This window comes from Phyllopteryx taeniolatus, chromosome 4 (assembly GCF_024500385.1).
Source record: "Phyllopteryx taeniolatus isolate TA_2022b chromosome 4, UOR_Ptae_1.2, whole genome shotgun sequence".
NCBI classification, from domain to species: Eukaryota; Metazoa; Chordata; class Actinopteri; order Syngnathiformes; family Syngnathidae; genus Phyllopteryx; species Phyllopteryx taeniolatus.
Genome location: NC_084505.1, coordinates 28,123,181 through 28,142,785, shown reverse-complemented (window position 1 = coordinate 28,142,785; position 19,605 = coordinate 28,123,181). Strand labels below are relative to the sequence as shown.

The following is a 19,605-nucleotide window of genomic DNA, read 5'->3' as shown; positions in this document are numbered from 1 at the left end:
GCTAAAGTTGGCCTACGAATGTGCGAGAAGTGTGCTTGTAGACCTGCTCCATATGTAGGGTGCCTCTAAAGGCAACTTATGTCGTGATTTGGGACACGCGCACACACGTGCTAAACCCACTTTGTGGAAAAAGGCCCCCGCTGGGAGGAGGTCGCAGCAGACCGGCCTTCCTCGAGAGCCGATAGACGGTCTGCGGCGCTAGATGTGCATCATCTCCCGTGGCAGAAGATGCTCCCAAATATTTGGGCCAGACCGCTTTTACCGGGGCTTGTGTGAATGAGCCATTCCGCGCCGGCTCATTCCAGATGTTCGCCGCTTCCAGCGCTAATTTCATGAATTTGATCAACTATCAATGCTTCTTTGCTGTGCTATATTTATTTCTCACTATGTATTTTAACAACTCCCACCACATTGACTGAGGTGCATCAAACAGAGTCCATTTATTCAGGATTTTAGCAACAGAAAAACAAAATCTTGAGGTTGTCGGCCGACTATAAAAACAACAACAACAAAGGTTGAGTGTTATGTCGCTGTTCCACCATTCCGACAGGGGGCGCTCTAACGCCAAACCTGGAGCTGTTTTCCAACGTGTGAGTTAGTATTTTGCGACCTAAGAAGATTAATGTGAGGAATGTGGAGGGCCACAGCGACACTTTGCGAGCACAGTCTGAGATGAAAGCTTTCCAAACGTTTTCATCTTGAGCTACAAGTGGAGTCGTGTTGGAGAAAGATGAGGATCCTGCTGGCAGTCGCTCTGCTTGTGCTCTTCTCATGTAAGTTGGCAGTCTTTGACTTAAATGTGGTGGAAGCTGCTGTTCTGAGACTTGTTTTGTGGGCGAGGTCAGGGCTTTACGGGGCCTGGATGTCCGACGGCGCCGTGCAGGCAACCCCATGTGAGGTACGTTGAAAAACGACGTTGGCCTTCATGTCAAGTGATCCAGATTGACGCATTTGGCAACAAATGTTGTCCCGTATGTTTGCATCAACATGCTGTCTGGGGATTATTATGCTACGCTGTGCTTTCTAATCTTCAATGTGGATGATAGTTAGTGTCGTGCAGCGGTGTCGCAGGCCAAATCGTAGTTAGGGTTTCCTCTCAGCCGGGGCCAGCAAGGCCTTCTCTGCTGGTCTAAACACTATCAGAAGAACCGACCTACATTCACAACCCAAAGTCTAACATTTGTTCCACAAAATTGTATTGATTAGTTCCCAGCAGTCTATTCTTTTCATTTTGTAGCATTTCTCTTGGCTGCACTGATTTTAGTATGTACATGTGGCCGTTAGATATTTCTTGTCCAATCAGATTTCATCCTCTTTGTGTTGCCATGTGACTCTAATCTGCCCAGGGCCTTTCGACTCAGTCCTGCTGGCGGATTTATCTTAAACTATATTCGCAATAGGACTGCTTCTTGAGCCAATCAGATTTCAAATTAATTCTCCCAAATGAAATGCAAGGGTTGCGCGACTTCACACTTTTTAAGGCGACACTAATATGAGGAAAGTCGACGTCTCTGATTACGTCATTGATATTTTTGGGATACGGTGCTATAATTAAAAATAAATAAATCACAGGAGAAGGGAATACTTTGAAATATTCCAACGATTCTCAAAGTGTGGTACAAGTGCACGGTGGTACATGGGCACCCCCTAGCGGTTCGTGAAAGAATACCTGCCCAAGTACAGTTTATCCATCCATCCATTATTATTTTTTTCATATTTAAGCGCAGTGTTAATGTTCAAACTGTATAATGTTACAGTGGCTTATGGTAATATTAAATATACTCTTTAGGAATAAAACCACATTTTGGTTGAAAAATTAGGCCTACTACACTGCTATTTTAATGTTGGTCATTAAAGTGGTACTTGGAGAGCGAAGTATATTTTTAGATGGCGCTTGATGTAAAAATTTTGAGAATCACTACAATAATCTATATTCAAAGGAATCCCCGAATCAGAGTTTTTGCATTACAATCAAAAGGAATCAAAGAATAACACTACTTCCTTTATTGCGAAAAGAGCTGGAATGCACGCGGCATTCAACTCCTGCTGCCAATTTGAAGTCAAAGATCCCAGCCAGCCACAGCGTGGCTTTACGTGTTTTACGGCACAGAGAGCGGCGCAAAATCACCTGACCACCTCCATGATGCGGCGAGGGATTCTGGTTAAAGTCAGCCATTTTAAACTAAAAAGAAGCGTTTTGCTTGCGAGAACATGGCAGCTACAATACATCAGTGTATTGTATTTTCTGGTGTCGTGACAAAAGCAACCCGGCTAGCAGCCATGTTGGGGGGGGTCGAGGTTCCCACCAAACGCAACGCAATGCATACACATTGAAATTAAGTCCTAACTTGCTTATTTCTCAACTGATTTTTATGACATTTTTATTATTTATTTTTTTTTGTCAATGCCAAAGCATGTTCTACTAGTACATAATGTTTTTTAAAAAAGTCCTAAAATGTTTGTTTTACCTGTGAAAGGTTGCTCCCAGTTCTCGCCGTAATTGTTACAGTGTCGTACGCAACCGTATGCAGCACAATGTGCTAGCATCCTTGGGTTTTTGGTTTTCTTGCCGTCCACAAACTTTGACCCTCCTAGCTTAGCGTCGCCATAGGCACGCAGCGCTAACAAAAGCGTGGAATGGGTGGCGATCAAGAAAGGAGACATTAGTGAGGACTTACGACAAGCTAAAACTTGAAAGAAAAATATATTTAGCCAGCTTGGTCAATCGAGTAGCAGTTCTCATTTTCAATGACAACCCGGCCAAGAGGGAGGAAAGCCCTGACACCCGCCAAGGTAAAGAACACGCTACACTGAAATCTGCCACCATTGTTGTTGTAAATGTTGGGGAAATTCGCACGTGGTCACGCGAGCAGTGTGTTTGCTTTTCCCGCAGGCTGCGTCAGCGAGTGAGGCCCTGGTCTCCCTCCTCTTGTCTCCGCTGTCTCTCTACTCCGGCCTGACGTCGGCTCTGGTCAGACTGGTCGTGTCTGCCCCGCCGCTGGTCTTCAGCGCCATCCGTCACTCGGTCTTGCTGCTGCTGGCGACGCCCGCGTGCGCGCTCGGCCTCTGCGCGTCCGTGCTGCTCACGTGCGTGCGGGCGGCCCTCTACCTGCTGCACGTGGTTTTAGTGGGCTGCGTGGCCATTTGGACGCTCAGGCAGGAGCGCGCTGACGTCGCTCACGAGAAGGTCAAGCGCCAGGCCGAGAGGCGACTGAGAATGTTTGGTTGTGTGAAGCGAACCTAAGATTTTTTTTTTTTTTTTTATTTGCAATAAAAACACCTCACGCCTGCTTTTTCCTTCATTGACTTGACCAGTAAACAACTTGATTTATTAGCTCCATAGATTCTCAGTTGAAGTTGGCTCTGCGCAGGCCTGACCTAAATGAGTTTGAAAATCTGAGCCGCTTGTGCCCGAAGCCGCCCGTTGCCCACTTATGGATCTCTTTCTTTCTCCCTCTCCATTTTTCTTTCAAAGTGCGCCCCCCAATTATATGTGGATTGTTTCCCTGCTCTCTCATCATTAGCCTTGTCTGTCATATGGAGATGAACAGAGAAAATAAGAAGGGGACTTTATTTTTGTATTATTTTTTTTATGTATTCAAGTGTTGCTTTGTTTTTGTGCGCGCGCACAACACGAGTCGAAAAAGTAATAAAGCGAGTTAACGGCCAGCGAAACTACTGTGGAGATGTTGCAAAGACAATTCGCTTACTGTAATTCCAATTGGCAAAAATCTATTTGAGTTTCCGTATCCGTTTACACCGACATCCAAAGTAATGAGTGAACTTTGCGTCAGAGAGAAACGGACAGAGGGGGGAAATGAGGCAGGATCATCGAGATTTATGACGTGTCCGCGGCCTTCCAATTAGCATAAAGACTGGACCGGCCCACTCGAGCAGAGAATTAAAAAGCCTAATTGCGCTGTCAGCCTTCCCCTCTCGCTCGCTCGGTTCTGTTGACTCCATTTCATTCCCCTCGCGTCCGTCTCATCTTCATTTATGAAGGAGGCCCGCGCTGATGCAGATTCATTGCCGGCGATAAACGGCGGCCGGCTCGCTTGTAATTGTCTCTCAGATGGGGAGAGTCGAGTGACAGCGTCACTGAGCAGGAAAGGGCTCTCTTCGAATTGTGCAGGTGTGCCTCACGTTGTGGCCGTGAAGTCAATATTCTCAGTCCCTGCGATAATGTCTTGGGTGTCAAAATGGGTTTTTGGTCAAACCCCCGTTAGGTTGAGGTGGGATGGTGTCGGCTTAAGCGACAGTTCAGCATCAGTTTCGAAACGGAGATGAATCTACTGCCTCGTTCTTGTCAGAACGCACACAGATCGCAGAAAGGGCCGCTCAACACCACGGTGCGTTTTTGCAATCTTGCATGTCTCACACTAACCCCAAAGCCCCGACAAGCATAGTCTACGGGAGATTGTCGTCACGTGGAGGACACGGCCGCTTGCTCTTGCTCTTGCTCTTGTTGCGACTTTGGGCTTGTCCCATCAGGCGTCGCCGGCCACAACAAGTCACTCGGCTGATTTGTTTGACACGGTTTTTACGCTGCCTTTTCTTGACGGAAGCCACCCATTTTTTTTATCCGTGGTATCTCATCTATTGTTACTTGCTGTGTTTTTAGTTTCTTCATTATTTGATACGGGCCAAAATTTGGAGGGCTTCTCCGAGTCGACTGTTTGCACTTTTTTTTTTTTTTAGAAAATTGCACAGAGACGGCTGCCACTTTTGGTTCGTCCTTGAGCTTCTAGCTTTTTTTTCTGCAATTTCTCATGGAATGCGACGGTGCAGCAGGCTGTAGTCAGAAGCAACGGCCTGGCAAACGCCAGCGGCTGCAGCTGTGTGCATTTCCGAGAGCTTGTCCTGTTTGTGCGTCTCCCCTGTCAAAGCCTTTCCCGGCGGTCCGGACGAGGCCTCACATCGCTTCTTCTTCTTCTTCGCCTTTGCCGCTGACAGCTTGCACACACACACACACACACACACTTGTAGACAACGCTCCTCCCTTAAACTTTCCACTTTGCCCCAATCCTGCTACCTGCTTTTTAACCTCTGTGCCCTTCCTCTCCATCCCACTTCATCTCTTCCTCCTCCTCCTCCTCTTCCTCATCTTTTTTCTCCTCTAATTGGTCTCCGCTAGGTTAGCTCGGACAGGCCTATTCATCATCGCACCATCCTCAGAGACAAACCCTCAGGGAGCCCGCAGGGATGGACAGAATCGGACGGGAGGGCGAGAGGCTCTGCCGCTTGTCAACCACTTCCTCATCTTCTAGCTTTCCCTTCAAAAAATACAAACTAAAAAAAAAACCTCACCGCTTGGCGATCACGTCATAGCTGTCAATTTTACAGAGGAAGAAAAAGTGGACGGTGGGCCTGGGGGGGGGGGGGGTGGATGTCGTGAACACATTAGTAAGGTTATTAGTTCAACAAGCCGCTACTCACGAATGCCATTTGGTCCACGGGCTGTCTGTGCGATTACAGCAAGTCACATGGACCGAAGTGTATGTGTGTGTGGGGGGGGGGGGGCACATTGGCACTCATTTTTACTATACTGTCACTTCTCACTCTGTTGTGTTTGTGTGGCTGTAAAGGGCAATGAGAAGCATGTAACGACTGATTCTGTGTGGTCCAAATGTCTGCAGTGATAAGGTCAAGCTGGATGTTTTCCCACTTTGGTGTGTGCGTGCGTGCGTGTGTGTGTGTGTGTGAATTAGAGTAGAGTAGTAGTGGAGCAGAGGTTCTCTTCTTTTGACAGCACCAAAACACATCACCCATCCATCCATTTTCCGTAGCGTTTTTCCTCACGCGGGTCGCGGCCGTACTGGCGCCCAACCCAGCTGACTCCGGGCGAGAGGTGGGCTACACTCTGAACTGGTCGTCAGCCAATCGCAGGCCACGTAAAAACAAACAACCATTCGCGCATTCGGTGCAATTCTTTTAGTTTGATGTTTAGTTTGACAGTAAACCTTGGCAATAAACATCTTGACTTTTTTTGAAGAATTGTTCCCTCATCGTATCTGGCAAAATGCGGCTTGTTGCCAAGTGAGTTGAATCACTGCCGCCACATAGCGCTCAGACCGTGCGCTCGCAAGTCAAAGCGGAAAATCGCTCCGATGATGGCTCGTATCTCGAAAAACCCGATAAAAGTTGAGTCATTCGTACCTTAAGGCACCACTGTACTTTGATGAAAATCCCAGTATTTTTGTTTTCAGTACATCAAGTGTAGCGTCCACCGAAATCACCAAAATTCTACCGAATCTCACATAAGTGAGTTCAACTCTCACATTTTTGTAAAAGAAAAAAAAATAGATCTCTTCATGGGAAAAAAACAAAATAAATGTTTTTAGTCCTGACTGTCTAAAAAGACACAATGGTTTTTTTTTTCCCTATCTGACATAAAATCTGACTAAACTTTTCCTGTTTGAGTTCAATTAGGATTACCCAAATTATTTATCTTTGCTAAATGCCAGAATAACGAACGAAGGATTTTTAAGTTTTTTTTTTTTTGGACCAATACTGTATGTATAACAGACAATACAGTCATGGCTGGAAACATTGGCATTTTTGAGCATGACTGTACCTACAGTATGCAGCAGTCATGAAGAAGCAACATTCTTTCCCCCCGTTTTCTTTCGCACGTTGTCGGTTTCTCCTGCTCTGCGCCTCCGTCTTCCTGGTCCGTGCGTTGGCTAATCAGCCGAGGGCCAATTATACTCCGCTGGCCCCCGCACCTCCTCTCTTAACGGGGCTCAGGAGGGCCAAAAAGTACACATGCCGATTGACGTTAATTTGCATGACTCCTTGGCCTCCGTGAGTACCACCGTTGGCTGTCTTCTCATTTGTAGACGGAGAGCAGAGGAGGAGGAGATGGGGAGGGGGGGGGGGGACTCGGGGGCTTCCAACGTCGTGTTATGTAATCTGGAGTGCTTAAAGTGGAGTGGAGAGACTAAAAGTCAGAATGAAACTTGAATTTTGTAACTTTATGACTTGTAACAATGTGAATGGTTGACGCAACAAAAGCAAACTTTGAGTTCAAATGGTTGACACCATCAGCATTTCCATTCTACAACATTAGCGTCACTGTTACGCACTTATTGTAAGACGTGACAATAATCTGTTTATACATTTTTATGAAATCGTATCTGTCATTATTGTCAAAGTGCATGTCCTGCCCCTTGTCTGCCAAAGGCTTAACCTTTTCCCCTTCACAGACACATTTGAGGTCATTTGTAGATGAGGTAAAAAAAACATAACAAATTATTTCAATAAGTAACAGAACAGAACATAAAGAATCCATTATTTTCAAAAAGTAATTTATGATTATTCATTCATTTACAGTTTAAGTTGTATTAGTCTTAGTTAGCGGGAGAGCTGGCTAATAATAAGCCACGGTGCATGTAGAAAGCCAACTGGGTCCAGATCCGAGTCCAAGTCAACCTATGGGACCCCCGCTAGACTATATGAAGCCTAATGGATTGCCTTCAGCTGCCAAGGACCCAAAAGAAGACCACACGCACGCACACCTGGGCAGACGCCCAAACTGCGGCCGGCCCGGCCTTTGTCTCGAGCTGGCCGTGTGCTGTTTTTGGCGCGCGTGCCGTGTTGTCGCCGTGTCACGGCTCGTGTCCTATTATCAACCCCCCGCCCCCCCCCCCGCCCCGAACCCCGACGCACTCACACGGCCCCCGCCCCACCTCCTCGTTTCCGACCACAGAAGGACAGAGGTGCGCGGATTCGGCCGGGAGCCAAGATCGCAGCCGCGGGACGCTTCACCCGCCCCCCTCCCCTCATTTTGGGATGCCACAATATGAGATCAAATGACAATATGATGAAAGCAAACTGTGGGGCTGTTGTGTGAGTGTGTGGCGGTGGGGGGGGGGGGGGGGGGGGGGGGGGGGGTCACACTGAGAGCAAAACAGAAACTCCCTCCATGTGTGAGGATGTCCACATTGAAGATTGAGGCTGGGAATGGGTCAAGCGATGTGACATTGACTCCAGTATTCGTGTTGCACCAATGCACGCACACTTCCCCCAAAATTCTCTTTTTTTTTAATTCTGAAGGACCAATAAAATTATGGCAAATATTTACAAATAATTACTTCTTCGCTTCACATTACAGTTACATTAATGGAATAAATCACCAACAACAGTCACTCGGGTGGACGGATGGACAAGTACACAGACTAAAAAGAAATGCATCAAGCAAACTGTCAGTGAATATTTCACAGTGTAAACACAATGCCAGATTGTTTTTTAAAAAGAAATAAAATGATAATAATATTAGCAATATAAATGTACAAAAAAATATAACATCAAGCAGTTGTGTCTAATTTTATGAACAACAGTAAAGTAGGGCAGTAAAAGCAAATGGCAAAGCAAAAGGCGAGGTCTCCAGTGATATATGATATCTTTGGCAAATTGGCACTGCAGTCAAATACATTCAAATATTCAGACAACACACGACACAAAAAAAACAAAACCAAAAAAGAGGAAAAAACACGCAGTTTTGTTTTGCAACTACTAAAAAAGTGAATAGAAAACATACACATTTTCTTGAAGAAGCTTGTCTTTTACATCTTTTGGAAATTCTCAACCTTTCGAGGATACTTGAAGGAAGTTCTCATCTTCCAAAGTCTTTTCTGAAACATTTCGACTTTATTATTATTATTATTATTTATTATTATTTTTTTTTTTTACAAGAGTTTCAAACAGGCATCACAGGCTTTGGTGAATGTTACAGATATGTCGTCTTTTGAGAATGCTGAAAAAGTACTTTGTGTTGTCCTCACTGATGTCTCTTGGGGCATTTGAGTACGTTTCCGTTATCGTCTTCAACAATCAATCGATTCCACGCGATTGACGGTATTCTAAATGGCGAATGAATCGACTATTATGCCCATTTCAAATATAAACATCTCTCTAACACCCCAGGTAGGAAGCCAGGAACTAAAATCAAGTCCAGATTGTTATACGAAAGGCCACAGTAAGGTGAAAAAAAAAAAAAAAAATCTATTTTTTTCTTTCTTAATACTCATTTTATGTGAGCTCTGTCTTGTTTGTGAATACATTTAAGATGCACGCAACACGGCTACACTTCAGCACGAGATGTGTCCAGAGCGCGGTTCACATCGGCGAGCAGCAAACAGATTGTGCCGCTAATTGCTGTCAAGATGTGATGCTGAAATCCCCTCAGGTTTAATATGAAGGCAGCAGCCATCTTCGTGAATTCATAAGGTTGCACGCGCATGCTGAGAAATACCAATAAACAAAAACTCATTTGGCTTTTTTTTTTTTTTTTTGAATGAAGAAAAAAAACCAAAAAACATCATGTAAGCGGTTTTCACGGCGAGAGGAAAGATCACAAGACGCAACTTTTGCCATTGAAATGACCTCGCTTTGGCAAGTAAAGAAAGCTTGACTTTTAGTCCTTTTATGCGTTTCTGACAGGACAGCGAGCATGGCGACAGTGAGAGAAAAGTACGAGAAGGATTAATAGGCCGTCCGCACAAAGAGGAAGAAGGTCACGAGGCTGAAATACAACAGAACAGTTGAATATTCCTAATCGGTGCGGCGAGTGCGATACGATGAGATTAGAGTTGGGACGAGCTTCTGATGGCGCAGCAACTTCGGCCTCCTCGGGGGGAACACGAGGGGGGTAAGGACAAAAGGAGGGCCACCGGTCCCACCCACATAGAGAGCACCCGCCGTCCCCCGCTCAATGTCATGGCCGCCGTTCGGCCGGGCCAATGAGAGGCCGTGTGAGCCAGTTAGGTCATAGCAATGGCAAATTATTTGGTGCGGCTTTGCTTCTGTCGACAAATAATCCTGTTAATGTTTCCGTTGCGAGGCGTCTACAAGGAGAACGGCCTTCGATCGATACGCTTGACGCGCGCGTGTGTTTGTGTGGGGGAAAAGATGAAACGACTTGATATGTATGCGCCTTTTTGATTTCGTTTGTGCCATTTTAGTGTCCCTCCTCACGAACATGGTGAGACCCGTTTAGCCCTAATGCAAATGTCGCCGGTGTTTTTCAGAGGCTGTATTTCCTATTTGGCAAATCGTGGCCGCAGCAAGGACATCTCAGTCACCTTCTCAAATCAGATGGGTCATAATTGGTACATAGTATGCGTCAAGTGGTATATAGTAGGACATATCGTCAGTCGTGAATCGTCAGACATTAGCCGATTGTGAGCGCTGAACGCATATATGAATACATCATAAACGATATTGTAATTGGTAAAGTACAACACTACGGGGTATTTAGTACGGTACGTACAGTAGCAAATGGGATACAATATGGCATGGAATAGCATACCGTAGAAAATTGTGCATGGCGTGGCACAGATACCGTAGTGAATGACATATGATATGGTAATGTACAGCAGTAAATTGTATATGGTAAGGTACATGCAGCATTAACTGCTCTATGGCATGGTACACTACATGCAGCTATGTTATATATACATACATACATACATATATATCTATATATATATATATATATATATATATATATATATATATATATATAGATAGATTTTGGCAGCGTTCAGTCAGACCAGATTGACTTGAATTGGTCCATGAAAGAAACCAACATTGAATCCTCGAGTTGAATGTGAATGTAAAGAAGTGACTGAAATGCCCAAGTCGTGCCCGATGTCCACGGCGGAGCGTGAAACTCGGCCCAGCTCGTGTCATTGGCGCATCGGTGTAACCGGAATGCAAATGAGCCTCTTTCCTATTCTCGTTTCCAACTGTGTCTCGGCACGTCGAGACTTTTTTTTTGTGCGTTTTTTTTTCTTCCGGGAGGCTTGTTTCCGGTGACAAGCGCTCGCTCATGTTGAAGGCACTGTCCTCGTTTTCAGCTGGTGTGGTTCAGGTTTAATAATGCCTCAGAAAGAGCTAGAAAGAAAGAGAGCACTGACGAAAGGCTTCCGCTGTGCGCTGGCAGCACAATAAGAGAGCTGACAGGAGATTTTTCTTCAGAGTTGTGCACACACAACTTTCAAGGTCGACTCATACAAAAGAAAACGCTCGATTCCTGTTTCCGATCCAGGTCGAACAAAGGCCGAAAGGTTAACGCTGTTTGTATATTTGGGGATTTGGTGCATCCACGCTATCGCAGTTTCTGGAAATTGCTACAACGAAACAAAGTAACACCGCGAGCCTCTTTGCATTTTTAACCTAAAGAAAGAATCATCACCAAAACATAAATTCCAAAGGTGATATGTATGGATATTTTCATGCGTCTCATCACGGTAGATCATTTTGTATGACGTAAGACGGGACGTAGGAAGATTGCGCCCATTCCCACAGACCGGCGTTGTGGTCTTCAGTCTTCACGCACTCATCTGGTCCAGGAGCCAATCGGTCTCCTAGCGTGCGCGCACTGGATATTGATAAGGCCTCGACATAAATTGTCACAGCGCGGGAAGCTGAACTAACACTAACACGGGAAGATGAAACAAAAAAGAAATCCATTTCTCGTTTTTTTTGTTTTTTGTTTCCCCCCCACAAATGCAATATTTTTTTACTGAAACAATTCCGGCATGTCAAACGGCAGAAGGCCAAGCAATTAAAAAAGTCAAGGTTAAGAAGAAGTCCGATTTCAGTTCATAAGAAAGTCCCAACAAAATAAAACGGCCTTTTTAACAATGATTGAGTCTCTTTGTGCTTTTGTAGTTAGTCAGCCGCTCCACTAGGGGGGGCCATCTTTGGGGAATTTCAAGAGCGAGTGCGAAAGAGAGAGAGAGAGAGAGAGAGAGAGTGCGAAATAGGGGTGCCGCCACTTCCTGATTTCCTGACTCTTCTTTATGAACAAGCAGGAAGTGGATAAAAAAAAAAAAAAACTTTTCCAAACAAGAAAACCTCAGTCCGAACATATTTATAAACAAACAACCGTTTTCCTTTTTTTTTTCTTTTTTTCCTTCTGCAAGATTTTACTGCATCATCATCATCATCGTCATCATGACTATTCTAGCACAACAGCGTGACACATTATAAATGGTTCCAGGCGTTCGCTCCCATGGCAGAGTGCGGCGCAGAAAAGCTTCTCAATATATTACTCTTTCTCCACTATTCTAAATAGCCGTCGATAGCGACGACTGTAAATCTCGGCGGGGGAGGTCGGGTAGCACCTTAACACACTCCCCGCTTGACTTTAGTCGCGGCTCGCTTCAAACACGGTCCCGAGTTCATTTGACACTTGAGGTCTGTGCTTTGCCAGAAAGGTTCGCCCTCGCCATCTATTCTCGTCTTTGTTGTCACCCAGGGGCGGGGGAACCTCCGCAGCCAGTTCCGTTTTCGTCAGAGCGCCGTACTACGTCCGTGAACCAAAAAAAGCACGTTGGGATAATTGAACACATTTGGAGTGTGCACGAAGAGCAACGGCAGCGCGGCGAACGAGGGGATCGCACATCTGGCTGACGGTTCCGAGGTTTGCCGTTCGAATCTCAGCAGTTTTCATTTATGCTTGTGGGAGTTTTGGTTTGCGTCCCAGATGTCCGTCGGCGTCACTGAACGCTCGGCATTGTCCTCGGGTGCGAATGTGAGTGTCGATGGTCGTTTGTCGAGGTCGCAGGTGTCAGACCGAATGAAGTGAGTCGACCTCATCTTTCTAGCTACATGGATTTATTCTTTTCATTTTGGCAGAGTCTGTACTCAAAATTGCAATTTTCTCCACCTTATACAGGTACTCCATTACAAGCATTATTTTTTCTTTGCATGTTTTACCTCAATCTCCTCTTAACAAAAATGTAACAATAGTTATACACTTGAATATTTGGCCGTCACTATTTTCCATGACTTCGGATTTCAAATTCATGTTTCTATGTAAAACAATGAAATGCAGATGATCGTGTATAAATAATATAATAATATTTTGACAGCCAAAACGGACGTGCGAGGCAAATGATAACTACGTGGCCTGCGATGAAAATGAGTTTGACCCCTGACCTATTTGATTGGCCGGTGACCAGTCACCGGCGACCCCAATGACGATAAGCGGTATAGAAAAGGGACGGCCGGATGTGTTATGAGCAATTGCGGGTGATTTGGAGCCTTTTCGAATAGCCGATCTAAAGTTTGATTTTTCCGGCGGGCTAAATAAAATGCTCTCGTGGCCCGACGTGGCCCACGGGCCGCAGGTTCCCCGCCCCTGTTGTAACCCCAAGAGGCTGGCATTGAAAATGTTTGGTCGTTTAAAGTTATGCAAGTTGGATTGTCTTTACTTTACCGTAGCGTGGCATAGAAGTGTGAATTGATTGACGTCAGGTTTTATAAAAGCGCGGTGGGGTTTTGCCCTCGCCAGGCCACGTTGTGTCATCAGAAAAAACAATCATCCCGACCGGTTAGCCCGCAGGATCACAACGCGTTTGATTGTGCGCAGACATGTCGCAGCCATCTTTCGCGTAGTAGAAGAGTCCTCAGAGTTCTCTCCAAACTGTTCTCGAAGCGCACGGATGGAGCCTACCTGTCGCACTGCATCACGAGCGTCCTCGCACAAGCCTTTTCATGGGCGGGCAGTGTGGCGGGCGCCCTCGACGGCAGTCCCAAAAAGGCTCAACATGGTCCAAACGCGAGTGGTCCCTGCGCGGGGGGGGCGGGGGGGGGGTTGGGCCCGTTCAAGTGAGCAGTGCTGGTGCTTTCCTTTCCTTCCCTCCTTCCCTCGTCGCCTCCTCTCCTCAGCGGTCAGTGGCGGTCGTATGCCGAGGCCGTGGCGGCGGGCCCCGCCCCTCGTGACGTCGCGCTGTAGTAGTACGGTGACCCTGAGGGAAGCGCACGCCGTCAAACACGCCTGATTATCACGCGCATGCAATGACACGTGACGGGATGCCCAATTGAACGAGCAGAATGCCTCTCAGGTAAAAAAATTATAATAATAATAAAAAAACAAATATATATATATATATATCCTACTCTAGTCACCCCTGTTCAAATGGTATGTTTTTGTAATATAAAAAAAAATGAGATTCAAGATAAGTTTCTCAATTATTTTCAACCATTACCTTGACCTATAACCTGTACACCTCAATTGCGGGAAAATGTGTTCTGGGCCCATCAAAATGTTTGTCCGCAATTGCAAAAGTGACGTTTGGCACAAACGCAACACGGCTCGCAACGGCACGGCGGCCAACTCGTCGGCACTCCCGCGTGGCTGTTCTGAGGTTGAGGGTTGAAATCTGAGCTCGAGCTTGGCGTGTTGCGCCGCACTTGTGTGCGTTTTCACCGCAGCCGCTACGCCAGCGTCCGCCCGCATTCCAACAGATGGATGCGAGCTTCATTGAAAACGGTCGCAATCTGTGACTTTGGAGTACAGCTCCACTACTGCTTGTGCTCCCTCGAGTCTATTCAGTCGGGTCGGGAAGAGGTCAATTCAATACTGTAACCTGGCAGATGCACCTGAACTCCCTCTCTGAGAACACGCACGCACGCGCGCGCCTGCGTCACATCCATCAATCTGGTTGCGTCCGCAGTCCAGGTCATCTCGGGAGGCTCTTTGGGGACGTGAAGCCTTTCAGCCGGCCTGACGAACCATTCCGTGTCACTCGCGACTTCCGGCTGACTTGTTCCCAACTCCACTTTCTTTCATTTGCGCCCTTGACTGTCATCCGTCGCCTCGTCCATTCTAAGGCCCTCGGCGTCTCTTAACGTGTCGAAAGTATCTTGTACTCTTAATGGGCGAGTTCTCTGCTTTGTGTGTGTGTGTGTGTGTTTTGCGCCTACCTTGCATCTGTCCCGCCTGGCTGGCGAAGAGACCGGAGGAGCAGCCGATTTCCGTCCCCAGGAGGGAACCGTAATCTTGCTGAAAGACTGCGGAGGGGAGAGGAGGGAGTGAGTAAACGCAGTAAACGAGCGGAGCCCGAACCCGTCGCGATCGTCGACTTGAAATGCAGCCGCGAAAATCTTGGCGATGACGGTCTCGAACACTTTGCGGCGCGCAAACGTCTGTGGGTTGAACTGGCACAATCGCCTTTGCGCCAAATGTGTGTCGTGAGATCAAGCAAAGGATGGCAATAATTGACGTTTCTTCCACAAATAACATCACAAGTCCAAAAGCTTATTTGACCGAGAAGTCAAACACAATCTTTTCGCGAAGACGTTCAACCTGTTCCCGTTTTGGATTTCCCTCGATTCTCGCTAAAATAGAAGTTGTGAAACTTCCCCGTGTCGGAACCTACCTAATAAACTCGGGTTGGGAAATCTCCAGGATTCGTTGTACGTGGAATACTGAGGATGGGAATACGGGCTCCCGGAGAAATCTCCTCCTGAGTAAGAGAAAACAGGATGATGCAAAAACTTTTTCTTTGGCTTTTTTTTGTGGCACCGTACAATGATGAGAGCGGACGTCGAGTTGCGTGTTTTGTTCTTTTGAAGTGTCACAGTGGTTCACTTGTGTACGAAAATCGATTGGCGAAGGACGACGAGGATTCACCGTGAACTTATTTTTCAGTGTGTTGAGGATTTTCAAATACAACTTCAAACCTAAAAGCGAGCGAAAGGGACGCCGAGATTTGACATTTGGCCGAAGGTTTAAGAGGCAAAGCAAGACTTTCCTCCCGAGCGTCTGGGCTTTTCTCCTTCTCTCGCCTCTCCCCTGCCTCCATCTTCCTCCCTCCTCCTCATCCAAACAGCATTCTTGCTTTATTTCTTCTCTTCCTTTTCTCCCTCTCCTCGCCCCGCTGCTGACTCGCTCTTTTCCCCATCTTTTCTGCTCTTTCTTTGCTCTCCTCCCGGGGGATCCCTCTCCCGTCGCTGACAGTCCCAGACCCCGGTGCGCCCCCTCCATCCCTCCTCTCCCTCTCGCTCTGTCGGTTCTGCCTCAGTGCTCTCCGTCCCCCCCCCCCCCCCCCCTGAGTGTCAGCCCCCCCGCCGCACTGAGAGAGAGAGAGAGAGAGAGCGTGCGGCAGAGAAGAACCGAAGAGAACTGCTTACTTAATGAAGGTATGATATTAGACGGGCTGGACGGAAAAGGAGGATCAACTTTGCAGATGCTCTTCATCTCCGCTCGGATTTCAGCGAGGGGAATGTTGGTAGAAGTCGCGCGCCACACATGACCCACAAGCGCACGCGCGTGTGCGCGTTTGTCTGCAACTGTCAGGTGGGGTCGGGATGCGGTCTCAGTGGCATCCGCGGGCGCGAACATCCTCGCCTTGTCATCACCGTGGTGACGGCAGCGTGTCAGGTTGTTTAGGAGACGAGGGTGCGGGGGCGAGGCTGGGGGGGGGGGGGGGGTAAGGAGGAGAGATGAGGCTCGCGGCTCTCCCGCGGGTGTAGCGCCGTGTCAAGGTCGCACACGCACGCTGTCAAAAGCAAACACGCACACGCGCGAGTGAAGACGCGCCCAAATATGCTGTCAAACCTGAGGACGGGAAGAGGTGAGCGCACGGGGACAGGGCGACGGGGTTAGCCATCTTGAGATGCGCTGTTCAGACACGTCCGCTGAGAGCGCGCGCGCGCGCGCGTGCGTGGCACAAACTAAACGACTGGGACTACAGCGCGACAAACACTTTTCAACATTTTGCTTTCATATTGCTCTGTGAGCGCACGCGGCCGAGATTGAAACACAAAAGCGGCCACGGAGGCACAGTGGAAGGGAATGAATGAATTAGTCGTGGGTCACTGGTGATTCTCATTAAAAACAAATTACTAATGTTGAGGAGGGACAGCTGTGCTACTGTGGCTGCTCTCTAATGATACGCACGCACGCACGCACGCGCGCGCCACCCCACTGGGAGCGCTGTCAGCCGCGGCATCGGAAGCGGCCACGCTCGAAGAACACCCACCCGAAAACGAGATGTAGTGGAAAGTGAGTACCTGGTACCATGCCAGCCAGGGACGGGGCGGAGTAGCTGCCCTGTCCCGCGGGGGGGACATGAGGAGGGTAGCCCGGCAGGGTGGTGCTGGCGAGGTCTCGACCTGCAATCACCCAAAACGCACACGCACCTTCATCAATACCTGGCTCAAATGATCAACAATTATTATTATTACGGATGCGCCGCAGCATCGCTAGCGCGTCGAAAGTCTACATTCGTACTCAGACTTGGAAAAATGCTCCGATACTACGACACCGATACCCAGTGGCAGTTACGGCAGTTCTAGGGGGAACCGGCGGGGCCCCAACGATGGGCTCGCGGTTTATCGTTTTTTGCTAGCTCAATATGGGCCCACGAAAAGCGACGGACAAGCGTGGCAAGACGGCTGCGGGACTCACTGTGGACTCCAAAAGTGACTTTGTTGGGAGCATATCGACGGCCTACGCGTTGCAAAGCTCGCTCCCTAAACAAAAGTCCACAATTGCCACTATCGTGGGGAAAAAAAGGAATTGTTTTTTTTTTTTTTATTATTGGACACGAGTAAGTGAATTTACCAAGTGGAAAAGCTGTTGCTTGTTTGGATAAGTGAGAACATTTGCGAGGAAGCGAGGCAGTCGCACGCTGACTTGTCGTCCCAAAAAAGAAGGAGCTGCAAGCCAAGAAGGTCATGTGGATTGCATTTTTTAAAATTCTTCATGATTGTCGCATCCTGTTTGTTAAAGCTAGGGCGTCGTGCGATTTCCGACCGACTTCGAAGGCCCCGTTTGGGTGTAGCGTGGTGCAGATTTGTCATCGATCGCCCCTTTTCGTGTTTGATATACAGTTTTTGTCCGTCTTTATATTCTGTTCAAAGCGTGCAAACCTTGACTAAAATACGACTTTTGTCGAGGCTGGACGCAATTATTCACGTTTACATTTTCGACTGGGAAAATTATGTTCAATTTACAAACTTTTCAATTCGCAAACTCCGCTCAAGAATCAATTAAGTTCGTCAATTGAGGTTCCACTATAACTGAAATACCTTGTAACACAGGCGCCATTGAAGTGAAATGTGATGCAAGACTGTTCTCAAAACAAATGTGTTATTATTGAGTCAAAATTGTTCAAGAATAGTTTGTGTTTTCTGTTCTTGAACAAAATAAAACAAACATTTTCACCAAAATTGGCATGAGATAGTATCGGTAGTTGGTATCAGTATAAAGTGGTATCGGTGCATTACAACAAAGCGGTCACTTATTTAGTTAGCGACACCGGGCTAACGCGCCCCTGGCGCACAGTTGTGGCGCCCGCCACGCTGGATTTATGCCAATCGCCAAAATCAGCCAGCAGATACATTTTTGTAAGCGTTCCAGCTCCGACGAATAGTAATATACAAATGAATCAATTGAATTCGATCATTCGAGGTTATTGAATGTTGATTTCTTTTTTTCGTTTTTATATTGTTATTTTGATGAACTTGTTGCCGATTTTGTGGCGTGTTTCTGTGTGCAACTAACCCGAACTTTGTGTCCTGGGGTTTTGATTTGCGTTGGGGTGAACCTTTCTGTCTACATCTCCTTATTGTTTTGTTATTATGTTCATTTTCTGTTTTACTCTTCAACTTGTTCGTTTTTGTGACCTGCTGGTGTTTGTTAGTCCTTCCCGTCGAAGCACTTCCTGGGATTTGGGATTTTTATTTTCCAAAATCCCGTTTGCCAGCCTTGATATCGAACAAACTGCTCGTTTTTTTTTTCCTCCCTGCCCGGAATGGTGACAGCTTATTGGAGAGAAGCACAAGAAAAGAAAAGATGCCAGGCATCATCTTCGTCGCAAACAAAAATTAATCTGACTGCATGGTAACATATTAGTGGCATTAATTACATATTATTATATTTAATCAGGCGGCACGGTGGCCGACTGGTTAGAGCGTCAGCCTCACAGTTCTGAGGACCCGGGTTCAATCCCCGGCCCCGCCTGTGTGGAGTTTGCATGTTCTCCCCGTGCCTGCGTGGGTTTTCTCCGGGTACTCCGGTTTCCTCCCACATCCCAAAAACATGCATGAATTGGAGACTCTAAATTGCCCGTAGGCATGACTGTGAGTGCGAATGGTTGTTTGTTCCTATGTGCCCTGCGATTGGCTGGCAACCAGTTCAGGGTGTACCCCGCCTCCTGCCCGATGACAGCTGGGATAGGCTCCAGCACGCCCGCGACCCTAGTGAGGAGAAGCGGCTCAGAAAATGGATGGATGGATGGATTATATTTAATCATCCCGGCTACGTAGTCAAAACTCGCTTGAACTGTTCCTTTACTCCGTTTTGATTTGCTGGCATCTTTTAATGCACAGATTCCCCCCATCCTTCCTTTTAATACAGCCAAAGCCCCCCCGCCCCCCCTCCGTCTGTCAGTAGCTGGACAGGATATACGAATAACTGCAATAGACTGCATGACAGCATGTGGGCCCGAATCATTTCTCTCCGTTTGCATGGTGCATCGGGGTGTGTGCGTGTGGGTGTGTGGAGAACCAGCCCTCCATTCATCATCATCATCATCATCATCATCATCATCATCATACACACGCGCACATACACATGCATCGGCAGCCTCCCGCACACACATTTATCATCATCATAAACAGCTCACTTGCTAACACCGTCAACCACAACTAACCGGGGAGAAGAGGACGAGGAGGGAGGAGACGGGAAGAAGGGAAGGAAGAAGGTGTGTTTGGGAAAAAAAGGGGAAAACAATCAAATGCATAAAAACGAACAGTTGTGCTAAAGCAATTCCAAATCGGAGCAGGAGGCCATCAAGTACTATA

At 47.2% G+C, this 19,605-nt stretch overlaps 1 protein-coding gene across 4 annotated transcripts in view; it reads right to left on the bottom strand.

The window, feature by feature from the left end:
- Positions 1–10,542: 10,542 nt before the first annotated feature.
- Positions 10,543–19,605, bottom strand: part of pax5 (paired box 5) — a 44,473-nt gene continuing 35,410 nt past the window's right edge. For all 4 annotated transcript variants that reach the window (XM_061771262.1, XM_061771265.1, XM_061771263.1 and 1 more), the window contains exons 8-11: positions 16,810–16,911; positions 15,174–15,260; positions 14,719–14,805; positions 10,543–13,760 (exon numbers count right to left, since the gene is read on the bottom strand). In XM_061771262.1, the coding sequence (XP_061627246.1) occupies positions 13,684–13,760; positions 14,719–14,805; positions 15,174–15,260; positions 16,810–16,911 (353 nt within the window). In that variant the 3' untranslated portion in view covers positions 10,543–13,683. The remainder of the gene's footprint in view (positions 13,761–14,718; positions 14,806–15,173; positions 15,261–16,809; positions 16,912–19,605) is intronic.